Consider the following 15,741-nt stretch of genomic DNA (forward strand, 5'->3'; position numbering starts at 1 on the left):
CAAATAGAAATACCATCACCCTTCTACCCAGGTTTGAAGGTTGGAGAGATGTTACAAAGAAGGGCCAATTGAAGCCAAGATGCAGAGGTATAATATAAAGTACAATTCTTTTGATTAGTGCTGGAAGTTATGCATAGAACTTGGAAATGCAAAAAATCATCATCTGTAATGAGATAAGAATAGGATAAGAGGATAATTGGGAATGATGCCGTGTGGCAGGAACATTCGGTAACTCATCTCAGTGTCATGACATGCCTGCCAGGCACGTATTGACCGACTTGTTCTCTCCTTTCCCCTTTACCTCCTTTCTGCCACTCACACTGGAAGCTGCCTTTCCCTGGTACCAACAGAAATGAGGGATGCTGTAAAATTTCATAACCATACAATTTCAGCTCAAACACCCCAATTTTATCCCCTTTTTCCCTTGTGTGAATTGAGCCCATAGCTCATTATTGTGGGTTTACATACCACTTCCTTCCATCAAATTTTCTCCATTGTGTTTATGCAGTTCTGGACATTCTTTCTGTATTGACCATGTGTAAATGTCACACAGCACATAAATGCCATAAACTGGGGGTAGGGGTGGGGTGGGGAGGAATGGCACCAAATTGGTATAAAAGAATCAGATACACTAGCAATGGGGAAAGGATAAAACAAAAAGGTTCGCAAAAGAACATACAAAAATGCACAAATTAAAAAGCGCATATTTATATATCCATAATGGAAATCATAGATTCTAGTCCAGTAGCACTCAAGATTTTCAGGATATAAGCTTTCAAGAGTCAAAGCTGTCTTCATCAGATACCAGTGGAAATGGTGTCACTGAGTGAGGTAACGGATCAACAAGAATCCTCACATTTCTCTGAATGCTTGAAAAGCCAAGGCAGAAGGAATTGTGCTCGGTGGTAGAACCTCTGCCAGAATCTCTGGCATCTCCATTTGAAAGGACCAGGCAGGAGATGATGCAATAGGCCTCTGCTTGAGACCTTGAAAAGCCACTGCTGGTCTGATTAGATAATACTAACCTGGATGGACCAAGGGTCTGATTCAATATAAGGCACCTTCATGGATGTTCATGACACTTCCATTTTTTTTACAGATATCTCATTCAAACTCCTTCCTTGATACCTTCACCATAACAAATGATATATAAATGGTACTTTAAAAATTGCAAAACAGGTTAACAAAAATACTTCAATAAATATAGCTAAAAATGGAGGACCTTAAAGATCATAATTTGTGGGATATCAGGGGGTGGGTGGGAATATCAGTTCTTTTAGTGTTTTTGAGTCCCTTTCCGCCCCATATTCTGTTGACTGAGTACACAAATTTTGGCTCCACTGCTCTCATTTCATTGTTCTTTAATTGTATGACCCAGTTACATTGTACTGTTCACTGTGTGCATTATACTAGTATTCACTGCATGATTTGTTTGATGCCCTCACCTGGCTAGCCCAGCCTAGCCTGATTTCATCAGATCTCAGACACTAAGCAGGGTCAGCCTTGGCTAGTATTTGGAAGGGAGACCTTCAAGAAATACCAGGGTCGTGTTGCAGAGGCAGGCAATGGCAAACCGCTTCTGAAACATCTCTTGCCTTAAAAACAAGTCTAGCTTACCAAGTGGTGCATAATGCTGAAAGAGCTAGAACTTCTGCCTGCCAGACAATCTTAGGATCTCCTGGCTATTTTATACACAGTGCCATACGATGACAATGATAACAATAATGATGATGATGATAATGAATGCTTCTAAAAACCAGAGGTGGTTTCAGTATAATTGTTTGCCTTGCCAAGGCTATAGAGGAAGATGGAGGTTGGATTTTCATTGCTTTCATTCAGAGTACCAATAGTTTTTGCAGAAATTAGCATGAAAAGAAAAGGCTGAATCCCTGACCAGACTTATCAGAAGTCTTGAATTAAGATGAAACTGTTAAAGTTCTTATGGCAAGAATGTTGCCTTATGGTACCCCACTGCTTACCCACTTTCCACTGTGAAGCTGGCTTGCTGGCCTCTAGTGTCAGGTTATAGCATCTCTCTAATTTCCAAAGATATATGCCCAAAACTGTCCCTAGGGAGACTTTATAGCTGCACACCAATATGCCAGGCATACAGCCAGCTTCTCAGGAACAATCCTGCAAAGATTCATCTTCACTATCAGCAGGCAGCTGGCATTGAGCCAGGAGGCATACACTTTACCACCTAGCCTGTAAATCCGTTCTCAGCCTTTTTCTGCAGCATTCCAAGGGTGCAGGTGATCCAGGAGGGCTGGGAGCAGGGAACTGACTTTCACCTAATGAATTAGAGTTAGAGAGTGGAGGTGATTCTGTACCAGCTCTTGGCTGCAAGTCTGGGCATGCCTTCACCTCATTTTCCTGCTGGTTGGCTTCTGTTGACTCTGGACTGGCTACACAGGGCCCCTAGTCCTCTGAGGAGTCCTCACTGTTGCTGAGCCCTGGTGGGTCCATGACAACTGCCCATTTATACTACCTCTCTGTTACCTATTAATTAACCAGTTTTTAGTCCACAAGAGAACTTGTGGATTATCCCATGACTGCTGAATTTGCATAGAAGTCTTTGATGAGGAATTTTATCAAAAGTTTCCTGGAAGTCTAGGTGAACAACATCCACTGGGTCATCTTTGTCCACATGTTTGTTCACCCTCTCAAAGAATTCTAAAAGGTTGGTGAGACAAGATCTTTCTTTACAAAATCCATTATTTATCAAAAGCTTTTGTTCATCAATGTGCCTACTAATTCTATCTTTAATAATGGATTCCACCAATTTACCTGGTATTGATTAGACTGACTGGACTGTAATTTCACAGATCTCCTTTGGAAACTTTTTAAAAGATGGAGGTTACATTATCTACCATCCAGTCCAAGGGAATGGAGGCAGATTTTAGTGATAGATTACATATTTTTGTCAGGAGATCCACACGTTCACATTTGAGTTCTTTCAGAACTCTTGGATGTAAGTCATCTGGTTGTCCATCAGTTGTAGAACCTTGTCACCTCAATCCAACTCAAGTCTTTCAAAACACCTCCAGAAATAGATAATCTGGAGTTGGCAAACACTTCCCACCTTGCCCAGTGAACACAGAGGCAATATATGTATTCAGTTTCTCTGTCATTTCCCTCTCATCCTTTAGTAATCCTTTCTCCCCTTGGTCATCCAAGGGCCTCACTGCCTCCCTGGCCAGTTTACTGCTTCTAATGTATCTGAATTAAAAAAAAAAATTCCTGTTGCCTTTCCCCCCATAATTTAGTTTAAAAACTGTTTTGCCACTTTTTTGATTTTACGTGCCTGCAGCATAGTTAGGGATGGGTACAAACCAGCTCACAAACTAATGTTTGCCATGATCTTTGGCTGTTTGTGGTTGCAAAGCTGCCATGAACTTCCACAGATTTTAAGGCAGTTTATGATGGTTCATGGTGGTCCCTAAAGAGCAGAAAGCAGAGGGCATGGAAAAAAATAATTTCTGTTGCCAAGTTATATGTGGGCCAAAATACAAAGGGCTAACAGCTTGCTTGAAATACATGAATGCTGGGAACGAGGAGCTAATCATTTCCATGTGGAAGCAGCCTTGATGGCTTTTTGCTTGTAAAACAGTAAACCTTCTAGAGGACAATGTTAATAGGCACCTGCAATTCTATTTTTTTTTAAAAGAAGAAGACAGAATAAAAATTAGTATATGCATAGAAAAACAGAGATAGTACAGAAGCCTAGTACAACCAGTGACCAAAGGTGGTGGGGACGGGAGGATTCTGTGATGTATTTAGGCACCAGCATTTAAGATATTTGTATTAAAGTATGGATAATGTACTCATGACCCAAGCCTTTGGATGTGAGAGGAAACATTTCTGCCTCCTTTAAATAGAGCTCATTAAAAAGGAAAATGATTGCCTTAGCACTAACCCACAAAAATAATTGCTTGGGGAATCTAGAGCTCGGCTAACATTAGGACAGTAATTGGTGAATGTATCTTATTTCAAAGGCAGCAGAAAAGGGTCCCAAGATTAAGTATGACTTTCAGTATCCAATTTTTGTAAAAAGTGTGAATTTAAAACAATAATGCATGTGCTACATATATTTATAACCCTTCATAAATCATAGTAATTTGCCAGCTCCAGAATCACAGACTCCACAGAATGTTATCTATATGACATTAAAAGGGCTAAACTAGAGATAATTGGGGCAAGCATGCTGGATTGTTAATGTATCTACATGTTCACGTATATAAGGAGGATGTGGTATCAAGTAGGAGTGGACAAGGAGATCTGAACTATGCTGCTTGTGCATGCTGTTGCTGCAGGGCTTTTTCTCCCTAGAATGGCTTGGGGTTTTTTTATATTGGCAATATTAAGACTGTAGTCAATAGAGGGTAACTGTATGTTTATGTGTCTATGTGTGTGTGTATGCACATACAGTGTACAGTGTGAGAAGTAGAACAAGGAAGGAGCAGCTCCCTTCTTCCTCTTAATCTTTTCTTTTAAATTAGACTCTTAAACCCTCCTTTGTGCATAAATGGAGATGGCACAAGGGTTGCCAAATCCCCAGGGGGCAAGCTGGCGATCTCCTGGAATTACAACTGATCTCAGATCACCTGGAGAAAATGGCTGCTTTGGACGGTGGACTCCATGACATTTTATCCCATTGAAGTCCCTCTCTTCCTCAATCCTGCCCTCCCCAGGCTCCACCCACAATCTCTAGGTATTTCCCAACCCAGAGCAGGCAACTCTAGATGGCACATAAACAGCATGTGCCTATCTCCCTATTATGATCAATTTGGACTTATATTAGACAAGTGATTTACTGACAGCACTTAGCTAACTAGTATACTATCTTTGCAAAATTACATCTATCTGTCTTCTAAAATATATGAACATATCTGTGTATCTGCATCTGGGGCTATGGCTTGTATCCTAGATCATCACACAGCAAAATTTGGAGCCTCCCTTATGACAGAGGAAGACTGCAGTCTTTACTGAGCATAGTAGTAGGATGCAAACTACTGCCTGTATCCACCTTCACCTTCTGAAGATGTGAGGGCATTTAAGTTTTCTGAAGAAGGGGGAGACAATTACTGCTGATTCTCCTTTCCTACTGCAGTTCTCCATCTTGCCCTTCCATCAGTGATGTGTGATTTCCTTGCCTCCCCCTCCTGCTGCAGGCCAAAATTCCCAAGAAATGCTGCTCCTTCAGAGAAACGGGACCCCAGGAAAACATGAAGGAGAGTCCAAGGTCTGTAGGAGGAGGGGACATGGGGGGAAAATCACCTTTTTCTCATCAGAAATCCTCTGTAGGATATAACCCTATATCTATATCAGAATCTGCCCATAATGTCATACACTGATATTTTAGAAGGCCTTGCCAGCTATCTGTAGTGGCTTATATTTATTAAATCCTGATATGCCATATCTCAGCGCAAATGATTCCTGAGTCTTCAATTATGGTAATAAGTAATGGTACAAAGGTATTACCTTTCAAATTAAAATAAATGTCTGCTCTCTGTTAAGTGTTCTGGTCCTTTGAGACATTTTAATCATAGGCAAAATATTTTATACTAGTCATGGAAAGAATGTTTGCTTTTCATTGTCTTTATTAATCATGATAGAGTACTATGTGGGTGAAGTTAAGTAGAAACTACTAAACACTATGCTAAGAAGCTAATTTGAGAGTAAAGTGCAGGCTTAATTATCTCTCTGTTATTCAAAGGCTATTTTTCCTGTGCTCAAATCACCTTTCATGGATAGAACCATGCAAAATCGAATCAACAACCATACATAAAAACATGAGATAGTAACAATCAAAGCTTTAAATGGGAGAGGGGGAGTTTTTAGACAAATAAAAGTAAAATCAGTTGCACTCACTAAAGATCTGTGTGTAGCATTTCAGTTTCACACCCTCACGCCTGTGCCTGGAACATGGTGCAGCTGATGACCACTTGCCAGCTACCAAATATCCAGACTAAGGTTACCCATGGAGAGAAGCCAGAAGCCAGATTCTCATCCATCATGTCTGAATCCAGGTCCTATAGAAAACCCACTTCCTGAACAGCATTTTGCATCATATGTTAATTGGAATTTACTTTGAATTTTAAGGAGCATTGACCACTCTGAAAGCCGATTTTTGGCTGGAAAATGGGATAAAATATTATAAATATGCATTTTTCCTCTGTGTTCTTCCAATGTAACATATTTTGCCCCTTGTGAGTCCTGTGTTATTCAAATCTGGAAGATAGAATTACTATGGTACAGGATTTGGCTGTTTGACTAATAGCACAAGTTCATGCAGACTTACTTCAGTCTTAAGTCCATTAATTTCAGTGGGTGTCAATGGAAATACTTCTGTATGAGATTGCACTATAAATTACCACCAGATTCTTTTGACTCCTACATCTGTGTAGTGACTTAGTATCACTGGCCTGAATCCTATCACTCCCCTAAGTAAAGTTTGGAGTCTTTCTCCAGCTTAACGAGTCCCAGTGAAGGAAAAGACACAAGTTGGAGTTTGGCTGATTAGACTGGAGGGAGGCTCCTTAATCTAAGATAGGATGCTACCAACTTTGATGCTATTACTTTAATATTGCTTAAATGATGTCTGGAGGGAAAGCAGCATAGTGTAGCCAGAAGCTAATCAGGGTCAGTATTTGCATAGAACACCCCTGAGAAAGGGTCTGCAGAAGAAGGCAATGGCAAACAACCTCTGCTTCTCTCTTGCCTTGAAAGCTCCTTCCTGGGCTTGCCATGAGTTATCACTTGATGGTACTTACATATGTACATAAATATTGCTTTGGTTTCTTTAAAAGTACAGGCTCCCCCCCCCCCCCCCCCGTAACCTAAATTGTTCAGCCCACTTGTCAACTCTCATCAGATTCTCAGCAGGAGGCTTCCTTGTGTAAATGGATTTTCTTCTGGCTATTTCTATTGCACATTTCTTGTATGCTCATATATCACATTTTCCCCATCAGTTTTGCAGCATGAACAATTTCCCTTGGCAGCTTCATGTGAAAAGCTTTTTAATTAAAACATACCATCTAGTGTTTCTTTTTAAAATCCACTTTAAATAGAGGGGAAATGCCTCCAAATTTTACATAGATTTAGTGTAGGAGAATGGATGATATGGTATGGTTCAATGAATGAAGCAATAAAATAGGGCCACAAATAAAATGTAACACTATATATAGATTTTGGTGTGGATGAGTATTTATGTGTTTTGGTTAATAATCTCATTAGATGGTATTAGAGTATACCATAGGATTAATGTGCTATGATAATGGTGCAGAACACTCTGTAAATCCAATTGTACATGACCCTGTTTGAGAGCAGTGATACAGAACCACATCATTTGTTTATAATAAAGTCCTTTTCTTGTTGAAGGCATAACCATGACATTGCAAATGAAAGGAGCAGATCCAACAAAGGCATGTTGGTTTCCTGATGGTCTGCATCCAAGCTAATGGACAAAAAGAAAATCGACATGGGGATAAATTGAATACTGAAAGGGAATGAGCAATGTTGAGTGACAAAAGTGGCATTGGAAAGGGGGGAAAATGCCAAGAGGATGAATTTGCAAAAGGCAGCACATTAGCAGACTGGTGTACCTTTTCTTGAACAGGCCCTGTGCAGGCATAGGTATGCTGCCCACACTGTTCCACAGCTGAGTTTGGAGAATATTCTACTTTCGGTGCTTGTGTCCTTTCCATGTCTCTTTATCACTAGGGGTTGTTTTGACAAAGATCTAGAACGCTAGAGACATGCTTCAGATGATTTCTTGGGGGATATATTGCCAGTTTGCTGGACAGATCATAAGGGTAAGAATGATAGCCAGAAGCCACAATGAAACTTTTGGCACTATCAGTTCAGGACTGTAGGCAGCTGAGCATGTAGGGAATAAAGTGTGAGCCCCAGCATGGCTGGAACAAAATTGGATTGAAAGGGCAGTTTAACAGGATTATCATTGGGGAAAGCAAGCAAGGCATGGTCTAAAGACTCATCTCGAGGGGAGCTGGAACATGATGTGGGAAGGGAACAGACAGAAGGGCTGGCAAAGAGAGGGAGAAAGGAAGGAAGCCAGAAAAATGCACTTGACAAAACTCTCAAAGGCCTATGAGCAAGGGAAAGTTATAGTTATCACCCTTGCCTCAGCAAAACTGAAACCTAGCCTGGAAATATTTATAGCAATACCAAATCAGGAAGAAACAATGGACTGTCCATGGGACAGGTGAGCCATGCTGGGGGCCTGAGAGAACCAGACTACCTCTTCCTTCTCCATTTTGATGTTTTGAAGTAAATCACTATGAGTGGCACCAGTGTACTCACCATTTCCCAATTGCCTTTTGTGCATACATTTTAGGATTTTACCCCTTTGCGATGGACATTGCTTATAAGGATGGACAGCAACTATGCAAGGGTACTGTTACCTTTATTAAATTGCTATAAAACCTGAATGCTTGACTATTTGGGATTCTAAAGCTGTTTGATAGACTAATAGTTGTTTTACTGTTATATAGAAGAACAATCTAAAGTTATTAACTCTTGCAATGGAATAATAAGGAAGGTCAGTGATGCACTGCAGCTCATGAAGTGTCAGAGTGACATAGAATCCACCAAACATATTTGAAATATTTTTTAAGCATTCAGCTTTTCTCCCTACTGAAGTGATAGTGTGTGTGGGGGGGGAGGTTACATGCATAATACACATCACACTAGTACACAGTTTAGGCTGGGATATAAGGTAAGATCAAAGTCCATGGCTTTCTAAAAAACATGTCATTGTTTATTTCCAGCTTCAGCCAGTGACCAGGATTACAGCATGTTCTCTGTTATCGGGGATGGGGCGGGGGGGGGGGGGAGCATATCACAAATCAGTTTTTAAATTTCCCTTTGCGTGAGCTTACTTGAAAAACTTGTTTACAATAAGAATTGAATGTTTTGTATCATGCACAAAGAATGCGTAGAAGGAAGGAGAGCAAAATGAACAGGATGTAATGTTAAAATATGTTTTTTGCTGAAATATTGTAAAGATAAAATGTAGAGATTAATTACCGGGGGGGGGACTATTTATAAACATGCTAACAAGGAAAATATACTTGGAAACACACTTCAAGAAAAGGCAACTATTTTCCCTGCAAAACGCTACAGAGTGGGGGGAGAGGGGGGAAATAAATGGAACCCCCATTCACACTCCAAGATGTGGAGGGGAAATTCTTTATCACTCTCATTCTGCAGTTTGAACAAGGGCTGTGTTTGGACAAGGACTCCAGCATCCACTGTTTGGGACATTAGTCATTGAGCTGTGTGTCACTGTAGCTGGGGGATACATCTACTCACAAAATGTGTATCAAAAATAATAGGATGTGCAGTCTCATTTGGAATACTGTGTGCAATTCTGGCCACCACACCTCAAAAAGGATATTATAGCATTGGAAAATATGCAGAAAAGGGCAACAAGAATGATTAAAGGTTTGGAACACTTTCCCTTTGAAGAAAGGTTAAAATGCATGGGGCTCTTTAGCTTGGAGAAACGTCGACTGCGGGGTGACATGATAGAGGTTTACAAGATTATGCATCGGATGGAGAAGGTAGAGAAAGAAGTACTTTTCTCCCTTTCTCACAATACAACTCGTGGGCATTCAATGAAATGGCTGAGCTGTCGAGTTAGAATGGATAAAAGGAGGTACTTCTTAAGAACATAAGAGAAGCCATGTTGGATCAGGCCAATGGCCCATCCAGTCTAACACTCTGTGTCACACAGTGGCAACATATATATATATATATATATATATATATATATATATATATATATATATATATACACACACACACACACACACACATATATATACGCACTGTAGCTAATAGCCACTGGTGGACCTCTGCTCCATATTTTTATCTAACCCCCTCTTGAAGCTGGCTATGCTTGTAGCCGCCACCACCTCCTGTGGCAGTGAATTCCACATGTTAATCACCCTTTGAGTGAAGTACTTCCTTTTATCTGTTTTAACTTGACTGCTCAGCAATTTCATTGAATGCCCACAAGTTCTTGTATTGTGAGAAAGGGAGAAAAGTACTTCTTTCTCTACTTTCTCCATCCCATGCATTATCTTGTAAACCTCTATTATGTCACCCCGCAGTCGACATTTCTCCAAGCTAAAGAGCCCCAAGCGTTTTAACCTTTCTTCATAGGGAAAGTGTTGCAGCCCTTTAATCATTCTAGTTGCCCTTTTCTGGACTTTTTCCAATGCTATAATATCCTTCCACATGTTAATCACCAAAGGGTGATTAACATGTGGAATTCAATGCCACAGGAGGTGGTAGCAGCTTCAAGCATAGCCAGCTTCAAGAGGGGGTTAGATAAAAATATGGAGCAGAGGTCCATCAGTGGCTATTAGCCACAGTGTGTATATATGTGTGTGTGTGTGTGTGTGTATATATAATTTTTTTTTTTGCCACTGTGTGACACAGAGTGTTGGACTGGATGGGCCATTGGCCTGATCCAACATGGCTTCTCTTCTGTTCTTATGATTTTTGTCATATTTTTTCCCTTTCCACTCTTCCAAGTTTCATTTCAAATCTGGTACTCTAGCTCTCTATTTTTATACACAAACAATGGCATGGCAGCTGTTTGCAGAGGAGGAGGAGATTGGATTTATACTTTGCCTTTCACTACCCAAAGGAGTCTCAGAGTGGTTTACAGTCTCCTTTCCTTCCCCCTCCCCACAACAGACACCCTGTGAGGTAGGTGGGGCTGAGAGAGCTCTCCCATAACTGCTCTTGAGCAGAACAGCTCTGAGAGAACTTGTGGATGACCCAAGGTTGCATCAGCAGGTGCATGTAGAGAAGTGGGGAATCAAACCTGGTTCTCCCAGATAAGAATCCACACACTTAACCACTACACTAAACTGGTTCACTCACATGGGCCATAAAGTGATCTTAGCTGAAGCTAAGCAGCCCATCCCATGACATCACACTGAGATCCTGCAGTTGCTAAGATAAGAGCAAACAGATGTCTGAGGCTGCCTGAGAGGCAATGTTCTGGCCCCTCCCCATCTTCTATATATCCTAACAGCAGAACCCAAATTCTCTTTATCTTGAGTTAGCAGAAATGTATATGGATAACTCTTTTTGGACATGTACACACTTCCACTAGAAAGCATGTATTCCCTAAGCAAACACAATGCATGCAACACATTGCTGTGCCCAAGAGACTCTGCACATCATGCCAGCCTGATTGGAATTTGAATCCTATGTAATATTTAGCAATAAACCCTCTCAACATGATTCTACTCTGCAACCTTCAATCATCTGTAATCCAATTAACAGTGAATGTTCATCCTCATCACTTTGTTCTGAACATCAGCAGTCCCAAGGAGATAAATTTCAATGTAGCTACATGATAGAAATGTGATTGGTTGATTGGTGGGTTGAAAATCCAGACCTGAAGCCTCATGTCACTGAAAGCATTCTCCCTAGATCCCCCAATTTATTATCAAATTTTGGTGTAGCAACTGAACTGAAGACAAGAATATGGATTGTCTGCTTGAGTAATGTTAATTGTTATGATGTTCATTCAGAAGGTGTCTTTGTGAACCTGGGAAAATTTGGAGGCCTCTAGTATCTCACATGGCGTGGTTTGGTCATGGCCGAGAGACATAACAACTGCAGAGTATACTTTGATATTTCAGATTATTCTATACCATCAGTGGTATTTTAAGGGATTTCAACTTTTTGCTGTTTATTACTTGTCTACTTCAAAACTCAAACAATTAAACATTCAGCTGTGGAGCTGGGTCAGCATTTAGTCTTAGCATGTTTGGTAGCACATCACCTTTTGTTGCAGAAACAAAGAATGCATTTTAATAAATGATCTGATTTTGCAAATCCTCTGATCTTTATTTTCCACATAGACAAGATCAGCTCAATATATACTTTGCCCACTTACAAAGTCTAAATAGTTTGAATTACAACAGCAGCTTGTTCTTCCACAGTGCCATCTAAATTTATATAAGAACAAGATGGGTCTTTGCTTTGAAAGTCATAAGGAGGACTTTTAAAATACTACATAGACTAGAATATTGATCTTACTGATAATCAGCGTGCACATCAGTTTCATTGTCAGCAACACTTTTAACTCTTGATTATGTTCACAGGGAGTGTTGTCCAGCTTCAATAATGTAGTATGCATTATCCTTCATATGTTCCTAAAGCAGGATGTACGCTGTACATGTATATACAACAGTTGGTTCAAGCACAGACATTGTGGTGTCATGCTTTCATTCAAAACCACGATGCCAGTTTTTGTTCCATTACAATCGCATGGCATCTAAATATGCAATATATTATTTTGCAAATGCAAATAATTGTTGCAGACTGGCCTTCATGATGTAATGAAATGGCATATATTGCACATACTTTTAAAAGAAAAATTGAGGGGTTTATCATAAATATACGGACCAGTATATGATATTAAAGAACAGGAAGGTAAATGGGAAGAGTGCTCTTGCATAAAGATCAATCCGTTTTGCAGCTGAGGGGATGACAGGCTTGGGTGGAGGAGGCTTCTTGTTATTCTTTGCCTGAGATTTCCCAAGCCCATTTGTGACTTCAATGGGCTTTCCGTAACAGTCATAGTTGGACAGTTCAAAATCTCTCGGCAAACTTCCAACAATACTGAAGTCATTGGATCGCAGGTCAGATTTCGAAGTACAGACTTTTTTGCATCGCGTCTCTCCAACCTATGAAACACAGAGTTTCAGAAGTGACACAATGCTTAGTTATTTTGTTTTAATCAAGTCACCAGGCATGCAATATATAGCTGGGGATATGATGTAGCTGGGTGGCACTCATTTCTTCTAGGGCAGGTCTACAAGGGGTAGCATGTAAGTGGCCTGAGATCACAAAGTTCCCTGGTGAAGAAGTTCCAGGTTCTATACCAGGTCTGAGTCTCCCTGAAACTCCTCATTATGATATAAGATTTGTTTGAATTTTCCTTTAAATGAAATGGATAACAACTAGAAATTATGTGAAACACACTCATGTACCAAATTGTGTAGTATTAGTTGAACTCTTTTTGCTCCCTTCAAAAGTCCTCAAATGTTTTGCTGGGGCTACTTATCATATAATGGTCTCACATATGCCCAAATTACCCAACCACTTACACAGGGATCATAGTGTGGGTTCTCCCCCACCAGTGGAAACAGCACCTTCTCTCCCAGCAAGATATTGATTTATTAGGCATGCATTCAGTCCTACTTATCTGATTCAATCATGTAGTTTCAGACTTCAGTTGCATAGGATCAGCTCATGGATAAGAAGTTCCCATGTGGCTGGAAGAATTTTGGAAAGCCACTTGAGTCCTACTGAAGCCATTCAAACTGCCCTTAGTTGTGACCAAGTGTGAAGACGGATGTAACATTTTAAGTATAGTGGAAGCAGAATGAATATGCATTCTCTGCCTTTCAAGGCATTTGTTTTATCAGAAGAACAGGGCTTTTTTTGTAGCAGGAACTCCTTTGCATATTAGGCCACACACCCCTGAAGTTGCCAATCTCCTGGAGTTACAGTAGGCCCTGTATTAAGAGCCCTGTAAGCTCTTGGAGATTGGCTACATCAGGGGTGTGTGGCCCTATATGCAAAGGAGCTCCTGCTACAAAAGAGCCCTAACAACAAATATGCATTTAAACCTCTTTCACTGAAAATGTTGTCTGTCTTCACCCTGAGGCTCCGTTGCTTTCCCTATCCCAAGTTGTCTATCTCCTGTTATCATTGCTTTCTGCCAGACTGTTTGTTAGCTTAGCGTACTGGCACTTCTCCCTGGTTGTATTCTTATGTGTGTTTGTGAATTTATACAATTTTACTGAATTGTCAAAGTATTTTATATATGCTTTATTTTAAATGCTGTTTTAATGTATTATATTGTTTTGAAATTTGCCACTTTGGGGGCCTGATTTGGGTGGAAAGGCATCATAGAAATGTTTTAAACAAACAAATATAACCTTATTTTGAAATAAATGTGGTTATGTTTTCTGGGGTTTACTCCTAAGTGTGGCTAGGACTGCATTCATAGTCATGACTAAAGCTAGCTGGGCTGGGCCTTAAGAGTTTGGATTCACTAGAATATTTCCCTGTATAGAAGAATTCCTGCCCACAGAACATGACTTTCTTACATCCCCCTTCCCACCGCAACCCAAAATGCCCTCTAAAATGTGGACAACAGCAATGATCAGGAATTTAAACCTAGAGAAGCATGAACTTGTAAAGTCTGAAAACACAAGAAATACAATATTTCTCTTTTCGCAATACTTACACGCCCTGACCTGGATGGCCCAGGCCAGCCTGACCTCATCAGGATCTCAGAAGCTAAGCAGGGTTGGCCCTAGTTAGTATTTGGATGTGAGACCACCAAGGGAGTCGGGGCTGCTATACAGAGGCAGGCAAAGGCAAATCACCTCTGTGTGTCTCTTGTCTTGAAAACCCTCAAGGGTCATAAACAATGTTCCCTCTAAGCTGTGGAGTCTTGTGAGCAGGTAATGCTTCTGGCATTAAAGTTGTGAGGGAACAATTTGGCTACTGCATAAGTTCATTTGCTCTGGGGCCATCCTTCTTGAGCTAAGATAAAAATGTGTGAGCCAGCGGCTAAAAATGGTGAGCTAGCTCACACTAACTCAGCATAGAGGGAACACTGGTCATAAATTGCCTGTGACTTGATGGCACTTTCTACCAATATTTACAGAGGAGCTGAAATCACCTTCAGAGAGCTATTCAAAGTCATTGTTCTCCTAGCAACTATACATTAAAGTCATCAGCATATTAGACGTGTAAGATGTCTATACATGGGCATAATGAAAATTTGACTTTTCAGATCCGGAAGAAGTTGCAAATGCTAACCATGTAATCTCTCTCAGCAATCACCCAAGTAGAGGAGTTTTTAAAGAAAGTGGGAGATAAGATGCATTTCCCCAAAATAGCTCTCTTTCTCTTCCAAAAATGCTTTTGCATCTTACAATATGCACTTAAGAGTCAGTTCAGTCCCGTTAGTTAGGTTTAAAAGCCCACAGGCCAGACACCATAAAAATTAACTTAAAACTTTAAAAGATTTTAAACATTTTAAAAAACAGTATAACAGAAATATGCCACATTTATTATATAACAGTGACACAAACTGCTCAGCAAAAGTCTTAACCTTGCAGATTCCGAAAAGGAAGCAAATTTTAATAGCCATTTCCTCAGGAACTTTTGTCTCACAGTTCCATGTTCTGGACAACAAAAAAATGTGTGGGCAAGTGAATCTATAGTTGCTAATGGTCAGTCACAGTAGCATTGACTTGCTGGGATGCACTTAAGTGTTGTAACGTGGCAACACTCCAGCCAAAAGTATCATAATTTATTTCTCCTAGATTTAGGAGATGGAAATATGGCAAGACTGGACTACGTATCCAATCAGAAGCCTAGGTACCTGTTATAGGCAAAAGTGTGTTTAATCCATTATGCCTGGAAGACCTGCTCAGCTCCCACTCCATGAAGTCGAATCTTCATCCACAACTTGCTTGGTTATTGCTTCACCAGATTTAATCCATACATTTTGATTACTGGAAACGTAGCTGATAGGTAACAAGTAACCTGGCAACCTTTGAGTTCATAAACCTGTACTGCTTTTTTACTTTTCAACTAAGGAATAGTCTTTACTTCTCAAAGTAGCTGCAGATTGTTAAATATCTTTCTGCTGACTAAGTGTGTGAC

General features: G+C 40.3%; 1 protein-coding gene across 3 annotated transcripts in view; it reads right to left on the minus strand.

Annotated features, from left to right (window-relative positions):
* Nucleotides 1–11,871: 11,871 nt before the first annotated feature.
* GLRB (glycine receptor beta) overlaps nucleotides 11,872–15,741 on the minus strand; it is a 64,031-nt gene continuing 60,161 nt past the window's right edge. For all 3 annotated transcript variants that reach the window (XM_060246604.1, XM_060246601.1, XM_060246602.1), the window contains one exon: nucleotides 11,872–12,737. In XM_060246604.1, coding sequence (XP_060102587.1) covers nucleotides 12,441–12,737 — 297 coding nt within the window. In that variant the 3' untranslated portion in view covers nucleotides 11,872–12,440. The remainder of the gene's footprint in view (nucleotides 12,738–15,741) is intronic.

The sequence above is a fragment of the Heteronotia binoei genome, chromosome 9, assembly GCF_032191835.1.
Source record: "Heteronotia binoei isolate CCM8104 ecotype False Entrance Well chromosome 9, APGP_CSIRO_Hbin_v1, whole genome shotgun sequence".
In the NCBI taxonomy this organism is placed as follows: domain Eukaryota; kingdom Metazoa; phylum Chordata; class Lepidosauria; order Squamata; family Gekkonidae; genus Heteronotia; species Heteronotia binoei.